At 45.3% G+C, this 15,006-nt stretch overlaps 1 protein-coding gene across 1 annotated transcript in view; it reads left to right on the forward strand.

The window, feature by feature from the left end:
* The first annotated feature begins 6,564 nt into the window (after positions 1-6,564).
* LOC126335429 (alpha-tocopherol transfer protein-like) overlaps positions 6,565-15,006 on the forward strand; it is a 130,546-nt gene continuing 122,104 nt past the window's right edge. Inside the window, exon 1 of the mRNA XM_049998708.1 lies at positions 6,565-6,812. Within this exon, the coding sequence (XP_049854665.1) occupies positions 6,644-6,812 (169 nt within the window). The 5' untranslated portion in view covers positions 6,565-6,643. The remainder of the gene's footprint in view (positions 6,813-15,006) is intronic.

A 15,006-nucleotide genomic window follows, 5' to 3' on the forward strand; every position in this document is an offset into this window, starting at 1 on the left:
GATCCATAAACAAGTGTGAAGCTAATTTTGTCTCCTCCCATCATTTTAAAGCAATCGATAAGGAATGCAGCATGAACATGTACGAATTTGAGCCACAGCTCCATGCTTTCATTAGAGAAGAATGCATGTAGTACAGCTGGCCTTTTTTTGCGATAAGAAGTAAGCTTTCAATAGTACATACATTTCCAAGGTTCTCTTAACTGAAGACAAAAGTGGAAGCCAACTTGTTTTACTATATCACAAAATTATTTTGTACTGCATCCATGCCTCTTGCAGAAATCTTTGAGCTTGTACACACACTGTGTATGTATAAAGTACGAATAAATTTCGTAACAATGTATTCGACGTCCAGTGGCAATAAATCTGCTGATGTTTGTATAGCGTTGCGTTCAATGTTTACGACTGCACACCAACTATTTTTCTTTCTCAGCCCTCTTGAAGTTTGAAGGAAATCTTACATTGTCCCTACCGTTGAACTCCACAAAAATGTTTACTGGCGTTATCAACACAAACTCCAATCACTTTGTCTTTACGGCAGTGTTTTCCAAGAAAGAACCATATAAAGGGTGTTACAAAAAGGTACGGCCAAACTTTCAGGAAACTTTCCTCACACACGAAGAAAGAAAATATGTTATGTGGACATGTGTCCGGAAACGCTTACTTTCCACGTTAGAGCTCATTTTATTACTTCTCTTCAAATCACATTAATCATGGAATGGAAACACACAGCAACAGAACGTACCAGCGTGACTTCAGACACTTTGTTACAGGAAATGTTCAAAATGTCCTCCGTTAGCGAGGATACATGCATCCACCGTCCGTCGCATGGAATCCCTGATGCGCTGATGCAGCCCTGGAGAATGGCGTATTGTATCACAGCCGTCCACAATACGAGCACGAAGAGTCTCTCTACATTTGGTACCGGGGTTGCGTAGACAAGAGCTTTCAAATGCCCCCATAAATGAAAGTCAAGAGGGTTGAGGTCAGGAGAGCGTGGAGGCCATGGAATTGGTCCGCCTCTACCAATCCATCGGTCACCGAATCTGTTGTTGAGAAGCGTACGAACACTTCGACTGAAATGTGCAGGAGCTCCATCGTGCATGAACCACATGTTGTGTCGTACTTGTAACGGCACATGTTCTAGCAGCACAGGTAGAGTATCACGTATGAAATCATGATAACGTGCTCCATTGAGCGTAGATGGAAGAACATGTGGCCCAATCGAGACATTACCAACAATTCCTGCCCAAACGTTCACAGAAAATCTGTGTTGATGACGTAATAGCACAATTGCGTGCGGATTCTCGTCAGCCCACACATGTTGATTGTGAAAATTTGCAGTACCTACTGACGAAACTAAAACGAGCTCTAACATGGAAATTAAGCGTTTCCGGACACATGTCCGCATAACATCTTTTCTTTATTTGTGTGTGAGGAATGTTTCCTGAAAGTTTGGCCGTACCTTTTTGTGACACCCTGTATAATGACTGCAGTTTCGTCAGATTACTTTAGGATGTCTAATATTTTGACATTAATTCCAGTTGTAGCATGAAAGTATCACACTAGCAATGGGAATTTATCGTCCAAAACATCTGTACATAACAGATAAACGGAACATCATTAATTCCGCCTTCACGCTGTCTAAAGAATACGGCGCAGTCACTCTCTTTACTGTTGTCACGCAGCGAAACTTCTTTTCAAATTATTTTTTGAACTTATTTAGAAATGCACTCCAACGATTTAAAACTCTGATTGCGACTTACTGTGTGGGAGACCCACAAACCTTCAGCTCTTGCAAGTTATTTGTCGAGGTATTTTTATTGACGAAAGTAAGTTTCCAACGATGACGATGTAATCTGTGCGGCCAGCGCTTTATTATGCTTATCAGATGTAAAACGCCGTTGTATATTGTGTTTGCCACCGTGATCAACGGAAAACATTCCATTGCATATATTGCGCTGTACTTCCGAAGATGTTGAACACTTACGTAAAGAAGAGAACTAGACAACTCGTTTCGCAAAGTCTTGCGTGAATTTACTACTTCGCTTTTTCGCAGTCAGTGGCATTGCTGAGTAAGACGAGCATATTAGTTCACGAAACTGGGCTAGACAGACATGCACAAGTTAACAATGTCGTTTCACCGTGCGGGCTAATTTGAGCTCCAAACAATCATTTCGCATCAAAGGTCTTGTTTTTCAGATCGCTGCCAGCCTCGGTGATCTAACACTATTCTCTGTTTATCTTATGCTCATTGCCTCTTATTACAACATCTAAACCGTGCGCAGTGGTTAGCACACTGGACTCGCATTAGGGAGAACGACGGTTCGAATCCGCGTCCCGACATCCATATTTAGGTTTACCGTGATTTCCCTAAATCGCTTCAGGCAAATGCCGGGATAGTTCCTTCGAAAGGACACAGCCGATTTCCTTAACCATCCTTGACATCATCCGAACTTTGTCTCCGACCCTAATGACCTCGGCGTAGACGGGACGTTAAAACCAACCTTCCTTCCCTGCTTTAAAAGACTCAGACTTCAATTTCATTTTCTTTTCTATAAATAAGTCCCGTTTTTCAAGAAGAAGACCTTCATGATTCGGTTTCAAGAATGCATCTGAAGTCTGCATGAAATTTATTCGATAGCCGCTGCTTGCTACGACGCAACCGCAACCGTATGTTGCTGGCGCCATTATCAGCATTTTTCCTCTCTCATTCCCGCTGCAAGCAAAACCAGATAACTTCCCCTACGCATCCCACGCTTAACAGACTAATAGACCAACTTCTCACGGGAGCAGTACTGGCGCTTTTTCATCTTTCCTAAAGTATTCTTATTTTATATTTCTTTATCTTTCACTTGTACTTGACAACGAATGCAATTGCAGATAGTCTACATCTACAGATACATGGATACTCTGCAAATCCCTATTAATAGACTGGCAGAGGCTTCATCAAACCACCTTCACAATTCTCTACTATTGCAATCTCGTATAGCGTGCGGAAAAAACGAACGCCTTTATCTTTCGGTGAGAGCTCTGGTTTCCCTTATTTTATTATGGTGATCGTTTCTCCCTACGTAGGTCGACGTCAACAAAATATTTTCACATTCGGAGGAGAAAGCTGATGATTGAAATTTCCTAAGGAGGTACCGCCGCAACTAAAAACGCCTTTGTTTTAACGACGTCCACCCCAATCCTGTATCATTTCAGTGATATTCTCTCCCCTATTTCGCAGTATACAAAATGTGCTGCCCTTCTTTGAACTTTTTCGGTGTAGTCCTTCAACTCTTATCTGGTGAGGATCCTACACTGCGCAGCAGCATTCTAAAAGAGGACGAACAAGCGTAGTGTAGACAGTTTCTTTAGTAGATCTGTTTTCTAAGTGTCCTGCCGCTAAAACGCAGTGTTTGGTTATAGCCTTCCCCGTAACATTTTTTATATGTTCCTTCCAATTTGCAGGCCCCTGTGGCCCAGTGGTTCTAGGCGGTTCAGTCTGGAACCGCGCTGCTGCTACGGTCGCACGTTCGAATCCTGCCTCGGGCATGGGTGTGTGTGATGTTCTTAGGTTAGTTAGGTTTAAGCAGTTCTAAGACTAGAGGAGTGATGACATTAGATGTTAAGTTCATAGTGATTAATTCCATTTGAACCATTTTTTTTTCTTCCAATTTAAGCTGTTCGTAATTGTAATTCATAGGTATTTAGTTGATTTTGTGGCCTTTAGATTGGACTTATTTATCGTGTAACAGAAGTTTTAAGTATTCCTTGTAGCACTCATGTGGATGACCTCACACCCGTCGTTATTTAGGGCCAATTGCCAATTTTCGCACATACAGATACCTTTTCTAAATCGTTTTGCAATTTCTTTTGAAGACGGTCGCTCAGATCGTCTCCCAAAAAAATCGTTTGCAAGATAAGGAATAGCAAAGGGCCTATTACGCTACCTTGGGCATCGCCAAAAATCACTTCTGTTTTACTCGATGACTTGCCGTCAATTACTACGAATCTCTCTGACAAGAAATCAGAAATCAAGTCACTTGACTGAGATGATATTCCATAAGCAAGCAATTTCACTACAAGCCGCTTGTGTCATACAGTGACAAAATCCTTGCGGAAATCCTGAAATACGGAATGAATTTGAAATTGCTTGTCAAAATCACTCAACAGGTCGTGCGAGTAAAGAGGTAAAATGTCTCTGAGCACTATGGGACTTAGCTACTGAGGTCATCAGTCCACTAGAACTTAGAACTACTTAGACCTAACTAATCTAAGGACATCACACACATCCATGCCCGAGGCAGGATTCGAGCCTGCGACCGTAGCGGTCGCGCGGTTCCAGACTGTAGCGCCTAGAACCGCTCGGCCATTTCGGCCGGCGAGAAGAGATACTTGTGTTTCACAAGAAAGATGTTTTCTAAATCGGTGTTGACTGTGTGTCAATATATCGTTTTCCTCGTGTTAATTCGTAATGATCGAACACAGAGATTCTGTTGTTAAGTTGATCGAACTTCCCACGACATATTAAAGTAGTTCCGCCCGCCCGGTTGGCCGTGCGGTCTAACCCGCGGCTTTCCGGGCGGGAAGGAGCGCCTGGTCCACGGCACGAATGCGCCTGGCGGATTCGTTTCGAGGTTCGGTGAACCGGCCAGTTTGGGGATGGTTTTTAGGCGGTTTTCCATCTGCTTCGGCGAATGCAGGGTGGTTCCACTTACCGCGCCTCAGTTACACTGTCGGCGATTGGTGCGCAAACAAGTTCTCCGCGTACGAGTACACCACTATTACTCTACCACGCCAAACATAGGGGTTACACTCGTCTGGTGTGAGACGTTCCCTGGGAGCGGGGGGAGGGGGGGGGGGGGTCCACCGGGGGCCGAACCGCACAAGAACCCTGGGTTCAGTGTGGGGTGGCGGGGGGGTTGAAATGGACTGCGGTAGTCGTCGTGGGGTTGTGGACCACTGCGTCTGCGACGGGGACGGAGCCACTCCGTCGTTTCTAGGTCCCCGATTAACATACGAGGTTTGTTCGGAAAATACGTATAAAAGTTGAATAATGTCTTTATGTTACAAGTTGCAGTCACCGCCAGGTGGGACTACTGCTGTAATCAATCCCATCAACGCTCAGTTCGAGTCAGAGCACTCTGCGTGAATGTGGGTGTGTGCGGCAGCTTGTTGACAGTTTCACCTGCCGTCGGCATGGAGCTCTCTGATTGAGGAACAGCGCGTCAACATCAGGTTTCTTGCAAAGGTAGGCAAGAATGGCCGTGAGATGTTTGAGTGTTTGAAACAGGCTTACGGTGGCAATTATCTGAAGGAAACAACCGTGAAGAAGTGGTTAAAAAGGTTCCGGGATGGCCGAGAAGAAGTGAACGATGACCCTCGCCCAGGACGCCCGTCGACATCGAGAGAGATGCAAATGTTGAATGAATTTGGGCTCGTGTTCTTAAAGACCGTAGATTGACAGTCAGAATGATTGCTGACGAGTTGTCAATCCCCAAAACAATCGTTCACGAAATCCTGACACAAAAACTTGAAATTAAGAAATTGTGTGCGAAAATCGTACCGAAGCTCTTAACGCCAGAACAGAAAGCAAAGAAAAGCAGAGGAATGAGGGGACTTTCTCAACCGAGTCATCACTGGAGACGAGTCCTGGTTTTACGAATTCGATGTGGAGCTCAAATCTCAAAGCAAGGAATGGAAACTAGCAGGAGAACCGAGAGCAGAAAAGTCGCGAAAATCAAGGTCCAATGTGAAGACAATGTTGATTGTTTTCTTTGATTCTAGGAGCATTGTTCACAAGGAATTTGTCACTCCCGGCCAGAGAGTGAACGGAAATTTTTACGTTGAAGTTCTGACACGCCTCAGAGCTCGTGTGGCCCGAGTTCGACCGGAGTAGGCAAAATGGGGCAGGTGGATCTTCCATCACGACAATGCGCCCGCTCACACGTCGCTCGTTGGGCGCGAGTTTTTGGCCCGAAGCTCAATCACCGTCACACACCACCCGCGTTATTCACCCGATTTAGCCCCGTGTGACTTCTTAATGTTCCCGAAATGCAAAATGTTGCTTCGGGGGCGGCACTTGGGAGATGTGGAAGCCATCAAGGCGGAAACGACACGACAACTGAACAACATCACAACTGAAGCCTTTCAGCAATGTTATCAACAGTGGAAACGGCGTTGGCAGAAGTGTATCGCGTATCAGGGCGAGTACTTTGAAGGAGACCATATTGTAACACCTGAATAATTGTAAAATAAAGTTATTATTCAACTTTTATACGTATTTTCCGGACAGATCTCGTACAATACAATACAAAGTAGTTACAATGCGGGTTTACAAGTACCATTGCGGGACGGTCCCATAGAGCCGGGACGGTTGGCCGCCTTACTCAGGACCGAAGCTGTTGTTCCGGGGAAAGCCAGCTCCTCAGCTGCGGAGTTCAGCGATTGTCGGCGTAACGCGGAATCGTAGCGTGCGGTTAACCGGCGACTCGTGACCAGCGCAGCGCCATGTGACCGCTGGCGCCAGGCAGTGACGCGCGGCGGGTGGGGCGCGGGGCGGAGAGGGGGGAGAGGGGGGAGGGGAAGGCGAAGTGTGGAGCCGCGCGCCGCTGCCGGACGCGGCAGTCGAAGCGAGCCGAGTCCAGTCTGCGCAGCCATGTCCATCAGCAAGCTGCGCGCCGAGTGCCTGCCGCTCGGCGACTACACGCTGCGCTTCGAGTGCAGCGAGCTGGGCGCCGACTTCGAGCAGAAGGCCGCCCAGGAGCTGCGAGAGACGCCCGACGTCACGGAGCCGGCGGTCGCGCGCCTCAAAGCGCTGTTAGCAGGTCAGCTGGCTAACTCTTTCTGGCCGCTCTACTCGTCTCCACTGTCCTCATGCTTCCTGCAGGAAGTACACCTTCAAAGACCGACTTTCGTGCAAAATATTAGACTAATGGTTGAAATCGAACAGCGCTCATTAATCGAACACTCCCCGCCGTATCAGCATCTCTTTCGCTGCAGGCACTCGGCGGATTATTATGTCTGTCAAAATTATTCTGCTTTCCCCCTCCGCTTTTAACAGCTCTAGCGTACTATACATCAAACGGCGACTATGGAATCGCTGTCTGTCCAATGCTGTCAGCCTGCAATGCCCTAACTGGAGGATGCACCAGCGCTCGTTCGCCACCCCAATTTTCCTCCTCCTCCTTCGTGGACTGCGTTGACAGTCCCAAAAATGTATGAAAGTAAACTCGCGTTTCAAAACCACTGAGAGCTGCTGATAATTCTTTGTTTACTTCCTGTTTCTACCTTTCGACTATCTTCAGCCTGACTGTGGCTTCAAATGAAACAAAAAGCATCCTGCGTCAATTTATACGCAGGATGGCTTTAATTTTATTTGCCGCCACAGTAAGAACGTCGCCATAACGGCTCTTGTAAGTAATTTTGTGGTACCTGACGACGGCGGAAAGACAGAAACCGGCAGTAAATAATTATGAGCTTAGTGGTTTTGAAGTACAACTCATTTCGAACATCTAAGAGCTGTGGGACACATCTGCACAAAACACCCACGGAATTTGTTTTCAGTATCTCAGAAAGTTCGGATCAATAAAAGGAATTACAATTGAATTAAACATTGATTAAAATTTCGTTCCTTCCAACTCGTGCATTTGTCATTTATTCTAATCGTTCACAATAAACAGATCTTTTAAAATTTGTTGGAACTGTGTAATGACTCAGATTGATGTGAGTATGGTGGGACTCGTACTGAGGCACCAATGAGTACTCTCTTTGGTAATTCAGGGCAGAATGCGGGGAGGGGCCGGGGCTTAAAATTGTTGAGGAAGACGAAGAATTCACAAGTTCACATGGATGTAGTTACGCAGAGATGAAGAGGCTTCGCGGAATATACTAGCGCAGTGCTCTAAATCAAACTTATTTTCGCACTGAAAACAACAACAATCAATCTGATCATTAATGTACTGCTGACTCTGAATGAACTTCGGTTGTGCCTTTTTGTCTCTAAAACAGAGTGTAAGGGTGTACGAAATTGTCACCCTGGAATAGAAACTGGCAAAAGAAATACCCACGGAGTAACTGGAACGTTAAGGAGAAAACTGGAATGGTTGTCAGGTTTTGTTAGGTGAATACAGAAAGCGATCCTCATATTTAATTGTTCTTGATTGCGCTGGCCAATGTTTCCGCCTGCAGAACAGCCATATATCGTAGACAGAAAATTGTTCTTTTAAGATACTTGCAGATTACTATGTCGCTACGTGTCGCTAGATACAAACATCTTGATGGAAGTACTTTATCGAAGAATATGTTCCATTTACAGCAGTTTGAGAACGTAATAAACTACGCTTTTATCTGAGTGTTCTGTTACAAAGCTTTACAACTTATTTGAAGATGAATAGATTTGTGCGAATTTACACGGTCGGTCAAAGGGTTGCATTTTGTTTAGTAATTTTCACTGACTGTATTGACAAGGTCCATTTCAGCATTGAGAACCGTTTTGCCAACTCTTATTGTAGTTTGCGGCAGGTCGTTGACACCCAACTACTTCCGCAAGCGGTGAGAGAATAGCGTGTGAAATACGCTCTCGTCGGTTTCCACCTGTTGACTTGTTCGCCTTGGCACCTTGTTGACAGGCGACTGGTCTGCATTACCTTCAGGACACGTTTTCCCTTTGGCATGGATTTCCAGATCTGCGTTGATTACACACTGGACCCATTTCTGAAGTACCGGTTCTGCGCTACGGCGTGAGTTAACGTAAATAAAACTCCCCAGATTGACTGAGACAAATTTTACCTAGCATCTCCTCAGCATTTGTCACTTCATTTCCCTTCCTGTTCCTGGAAGCTATATGACTATCAAAACCTAGTATCAGACAGGGTTGGAATGCTGACGAAAACAGTCCATTTCCGTTTAGGAAAGAGCGAGAATGAAAGTACACGACGGAAGCAGTAGAATGGTTTTATAGGCAGCCTATCGGACTGTAAACAATATAATAATTACCCAATAAGAAATATTGATAATTCGGGTGGAGCAACACCTTGCGGACTCTTTGAATAGCTAAGTGAAGAATTAATAAATACTACTTTGCCTCACATTTATACAGATTTCTTGATGAGCTTCGGGTTTTGACATTCGTCCAGCGCCTCCCATATAAATGCCGTGTTCGCAACTAGTATTATTTTCTCATAGGCTATATAACAATAAGGTAATTTAAAAATAAAGTTCAGTACATGGATGCTGACATCCTTTGAACACATGCAACCTTTTTCTAAGCTTTAGAATACAGCGTTGATGAAAACTGAATTTTGTCAGGTAATAATAAGACTGGGTGGAACAAACATGTTCCGGTGTTCTTTCCTCTGTCTTCTAATATCCGTTTTTCTTTTGGAAAATAATTTGTGGTTTTTGCTTGCAATCTTTATTGAGCTAACTTTCGTCGTAGTTGACACCATATTTTGTTTGTTTTGTATTCAGATGTAGTTCTGTTCTATGAAGGACGTTCTAAAACTGTTCATCCGTTTAAGCCAAAATACTGTTACGTCTGGAAAGTCATAATATTTTGACGGCGTGCTCTCAAAACTCGGGGTATTCAGCTGCACGTTAAAGACTAGTGTGTAAACAATGGTGTTAATACTTTCAGGGAAAGTCGATACAGTTGAATTAAGGTCTGAGATGCTCTTAAAAATCGTTGTGTTGAGATCACACACACACACACTCACACTCACACTCACACTCACACACACAGAGAGAGAGAGAGAGAGAGAGAGAGAGAGAGAGAGAGAGAGAGAGACACACACACACACACACACTCACACTCACACTCACACACACAGAGAGAGAGAGAGAGAGAGAGAGAGAGAGAGAGAGAGAGAGAGAGAGAGAGAGAGAGAGAGAGAGAGAGGGGGGGGGGGGGGGGGGGGGGGAGGGAGAGCTAGCCACCGTATGGAATGCTCCGGGGAGGGCACTTCTTACCCCTAATGTGATCATCTACCTTATTCCTTTCTCATTTTAAGTGTGGGGGAAAGATACCTAAATTTCTTTGGACGCACTCTAACCTTATACCAGCGGTTCTTCCGCGAGATATACAATGATACTAGGTATTTTCCTCCAATACCGATTTTCTATGCTCAGACTTCTGTTACTTTCCATGGGCTACGTCGACCTGTCGCGAACTTAACGTGTCTCTGAATTCGTTCAGTGTCTGCTGCCGCACGGGCTTCATAAGAGCTCCACATTATGCCAGAGAAACTAAGGATGTCACAGTCAGCGATAGCCGGCTGAAGTATCGTTATTCCTCCGTGTCCAGTACATGGCACTCGAAAATGCAGACATAACAAAGAATTTCGGTGATGGATGCATTGTCCGTTAGTGTGCAAAACACGGCAGTTGCGCCATGTTAAAAATTCAGACGCAATTCAAAACTGTTTCTCCTAGGTTTCGTAACACTAGGTGAAAATGAATTCTTTTGTACAAAACGTTGTGAAATTGCGCCAGATACCAGGAACTGTTCAGTCTGCAAGTAGTAGAGGCTAATGTTTTCTGGAGCGAGACTATCTGCACAAGGACAGAACTGTCGCCGGGGAGTATTATGCTTCTGTAATGGACGAACTGAAACATGCGGTTCAGATTAAACGGTCACGTTTTGCAGATTAACTTTCATTCCATTACGATAGAGCGCGCTAACTCAAATCTGGTCTTTCATGGACAACCTCTGCAGCTCCGGAACCACAATAACATTCATCTGGACATCAAACCATGTGGGTATTCCGGGAAATTGACTCGCTGACAAACCAGCTAAACAAGCAGCCATTGAAGACAAGTTAAACTCAGAGTACCAGGTACAGACCTGTGACTGCAATTGCGACATCAGATCTTGAAAAACTGGTCTGTGGGAATTGAGGCCATGAAGGGGACCACCAAAACCTGGCATACTTCTCCTCTCGGAAAGACGCCGTCATATTATCTCGACTACGTAATGGCCGCGCCAGACTTACATACGATTTCCTTTTACGTGACTACCACCAAAGCAGCTGTGACAGTATCTCACGATAGCCCATACTCTTACAGTGTGTGCCCTTTTAGCGGATCTGGAACGAGCCATCACCCTGCCTACCTCCCTGCCCCAAATACCTGCGGACAGTGGGATACCAGCTAACTGTGTCACACGCGCCCTGAGGGGAAACGGGTTTCATAACAAAACTTAATGCACCTCAACTTGCGTTGTCAGGAGAGCATGTGGGGAGTACCTCTCGCTGCGACGTCTCTCTTGAGTGCGCTCCAGCTACTGTTTCCCTCTGCACTGTCATACTATTTTTAAATATTTATAAACGTTTTTTATTTATCCAACTGTTGAAGGTAACCGTCTCTCTAGTCCGCACAGTCTTCATTTCCTCACTCCGTTTTAGTCGCACTAAAATGACCCTTCTTTATATCTCACTCAGAGACTGGCATGTTTTTAGGTGCCTGGGCTTTATCTTATTTTTAACCATCTGATTTAAGCTACTGTACGGCAAATTTCAAATTCAAGTAGCTGATCAGAGACCTTGGAGCTGACAATTATTCTTTTTGTCGTTTCACATCGTATTACGTGAATTTAAAGTGGAAAGAGGGACTCGTATCCAAGATGTTTAGTCCCTTTAAACCCACCACCACCATCATCTTCTTCTTCTCCTTCTTCTTCTCCTTCTTCTTCTTCTTCTTCTCCTTCTCCTTCTTCTTCTTCTTCTTCTTCTTCTTCTCCTTCTCCTTTTTCTTCTCCTTCTCCTTTTTCTTTTTCTTCTTCTTCTTCTACTCCTCCGTCAACAAGCGTGACTTGAGATGCAAATCTATTCACATCCATTGTATTCGCCGAGTTCAGCTGTCAGCAGTTGTTTTTTGCTCTCGAAAGCTGCTGGCTAGGTGAGGTGTGGTGACGATGAAATGGAGAGACTCTCCCTTCACCCAACTTGCCAAATTATATTTTAATTAAGCTGCACAAAATTCGAAAGTCGTCGAACAAAATGAACGCAAATCAGCAAAAGTTTTGCATCACCCGCTTATTTCGGCATTCATGGCGCGGAAAACAATATTTGGCTCTGAAGAACGCGTGTAGATTCATTTGCAATGTATGCAGGTCACCAAATTAATAGAAAATACAGACACTTGTCTAATGACAAATTCGTCTGTTTCCCATGGAGAGCTCTTCAGAGCACTCCTGAGCAACGTTAGTTCATGGTAGAGCTTGACTATGCCGTGGCATTCCATCCATGAGGTCATAAAGCCGGCTCCAGCACAAATTGCTCCCACTCGTCAGTGGTTTTTTGGGTATGTCGTCCAGAATGCGTACTCGTTGACAAAGTCTACTTCTAAAAACAGCTCGTTCAGTCTATCCGACACATGCTAGAATGGGCTCACGTTCAGGGAGCAGGCAGACCTTGTGGTCCTAGCACGAAGAACGAACGAGTTCTGGAGAACAGCACGATGAGCACGAGAGTTATCATCCAGCAAAATAATATTGTCACCAAAACTTCGGCGATACCGTTCCACTATTGATTTGCAGAATCTAATTCCTGTGCCGTAAGGCAGTGAGACTGCCTTCAGTCATCATGAGGGGTGTACTACGGTGGTCCCACGTAACGACAGCCCAGAAGGACACGCCACCACCACCCTGTCGCACATGTGGGACACAGACCTGGAAACGCTCAATATTACTGGACTTTCTACAAAACCGTTGTCTGCCGCAATGAGGGTGCAAACATATCAGAGTTCCGTCTGTAAACAACACCCGCCGACGCTCTGGGGGCGTCCATTCTGCATTATTTCCTGCCCACCCTTAACAGGGTGCATGGTGTTGTGGTGTATAACGTGATGCTCGTCATGTCGTCTGGAATGGAGATTCACACCATACAAACGTCTCCTAACAATTTCATGCTGCGCACGATGTCCTGTAGCCCCTTCGAAAGCCGAATTCAGTTTTGGAGCAGACCGCCCACGGTCCATTCGCCTCGAAAGTCATAGATATCGAGCATCCTGCGCACCTGTGGAACGTGGGCGGTCTAAGAGTTGGAACAGTTCCATGTCCGCTCAATTTCACCCTGATTTGGCTTCATATGTCGAGAAACTTCCCTGCTTGGCCGGCCGCTGTGGCCGAGCGGCTCCAGGCGCTTCAGTGTGGAACCGCGCGACCGCTACGGTCGCAGGTTCGAATCCTTAAGTTAGTTAGGTTTAAGTAGTTCTAAGTTCTAGGGGACTGATGACCTCAGATGTTAAGTCCCATAGTGCTCAGAGCCATTTGAACCAGTCCTCCCCACCAGCTTCGAAACTTTGCAACAAATCAAGACAAATGATTTTTCTTTGCGATTTGTGATCGGCCGTTAGACACCGCCGGACCCATCTTGCACACACTTTTGAATATCCAAGAGTGCGCATAACTGCGTCCACACTTTCTGTGCTGATTCGCAGATGCAGCGGCAACTGCCGAATCGTAATGCGTCTGTCCACGAGAATGACACCAGCTCGCTGCAACATGTCAGGTGTGACAGCCATGGATGGTCTCCCCGAGCGCTGCAAATCGTGGAGCTCTGCCGAACCGCCTTCTGACGACCTCACCCTCCGTGCCCAGCGACTAACTGTACTTCTGTCGACAGCAGATGCTCCATAAACTTTGCACAAGCGTTTGTGAATATTCCGCACAGTTTGTTTCTCTGCAGTGAGAGATTCAATGACGGCACGTTGCTTGTGACGGACGTCACCTACAGACGCCATTTTGAAAGTGTCCTGCAGCTCCTTTATCTGAGACTTTAAATAATACAAGAAGTCCGGGAACACTTTCAACTATTTATTGCAAAAGAACCACACATTGTACAGATATCATACATATGCCATTTTTAAGAGAGACCCAGAAAGTTTTTCATGTATACCGCCACAGCGTAGTTTGGTAATTTGTCGATAGTCAGCTCTAGTCACAAACATAACGAATTCAGGTGCGGAGCGAGCTTTCTGTGTGTTGGAGTTAAAAGAAACACCAGACATCACCAGATCTCACTCCCTCTGACTCTTTTCTGCGGGGAAACATTAAAGATCTGGCATCTGTACCGCGTCTAACAAGTGATGCAGCAGAGCTCCGGAAGAGCGACTGCCACAGTCGACGATGCCATGCTGGGACGGGTATGGCAAGAATTCGATTACCGTATTGACACCTGCCGGATTACTCATGGTTCGCATTGAGAGACGCAGAGGGCCAAAGACACGGGTTCCCAGGTGGGTGCCGTGTTTCTTTTTTTTCGTTACAGTTCCCCACAGTGGTTCAATGAACAAAGTAAGAGCATACGGACTATCAGACCAATTGTGTGATTGGATTGAAGAGTTCCTAGATAACAGTACGCAGCATGTAATTCTCAATGGAGAGAAGTCTTCCGAAGTAAGAGTGATGTCAGGTATGCCGCAGGGGAGTGTCGTAGGACCGTTGCTATTCACAATATATATAAATGACCTTGTGGATAGCATCGGAAGTTCACTGAGGCTTCTTGCGGATGATGCTGTGGTATATCGAGAGGTTGTAACAATGGAAAATAGTACTGAAATGCAGGAGGATCTGTAACGAATTGACGCATGGTGCAGGGAATGGCAATTGAATCTCAATGTAGTCAAGTGTAATGTGCTGCGAATACATAGAAAGATAGATCCCTTATCAGTTAGCTAAAAAATAGGTCAGCAACTGGAAGTAGCTAATTCCATAAATTATCTGGGAGTAGGCATTAGGAGTGATTTAAAATGGAATGATCATATAAAGTTAATCGTCGGTAAAGCAGATGCTAGACTGAGACTCATTGGAAGAATCCTAAGGAAATGCAATCCGAATACAAAGGAAGTAGGTTACAGTACACTTGTTCGCCCATTGCTTGAATACTGCTCACCGGTGTAGGGTCCGCACCAGATAGGGTTGATAGAAGAGATAGAGAAGATCCAACGGAGAGCATTACGCTTCGTTACAGGATCATTTAGTAATCGCGAAAGCGTTACGGAGATGATAGATAAACTCCAGTG

Source organism: Schistocerca gregaria, chromosome 2 (assembly GCF_023897955.1).
Source record: "Schistocerca gregaria isolate iqSchGreg1 chromosome 2, iqSchGreg1.2, whole genome shotgun sequence".
Taxonomy (NCBI): Eukaryota; Metazoa; Arthropoda; class Insecta; order Orthoptera; family Acrididae; genus Schistocerca; species Schistocerca gregaria.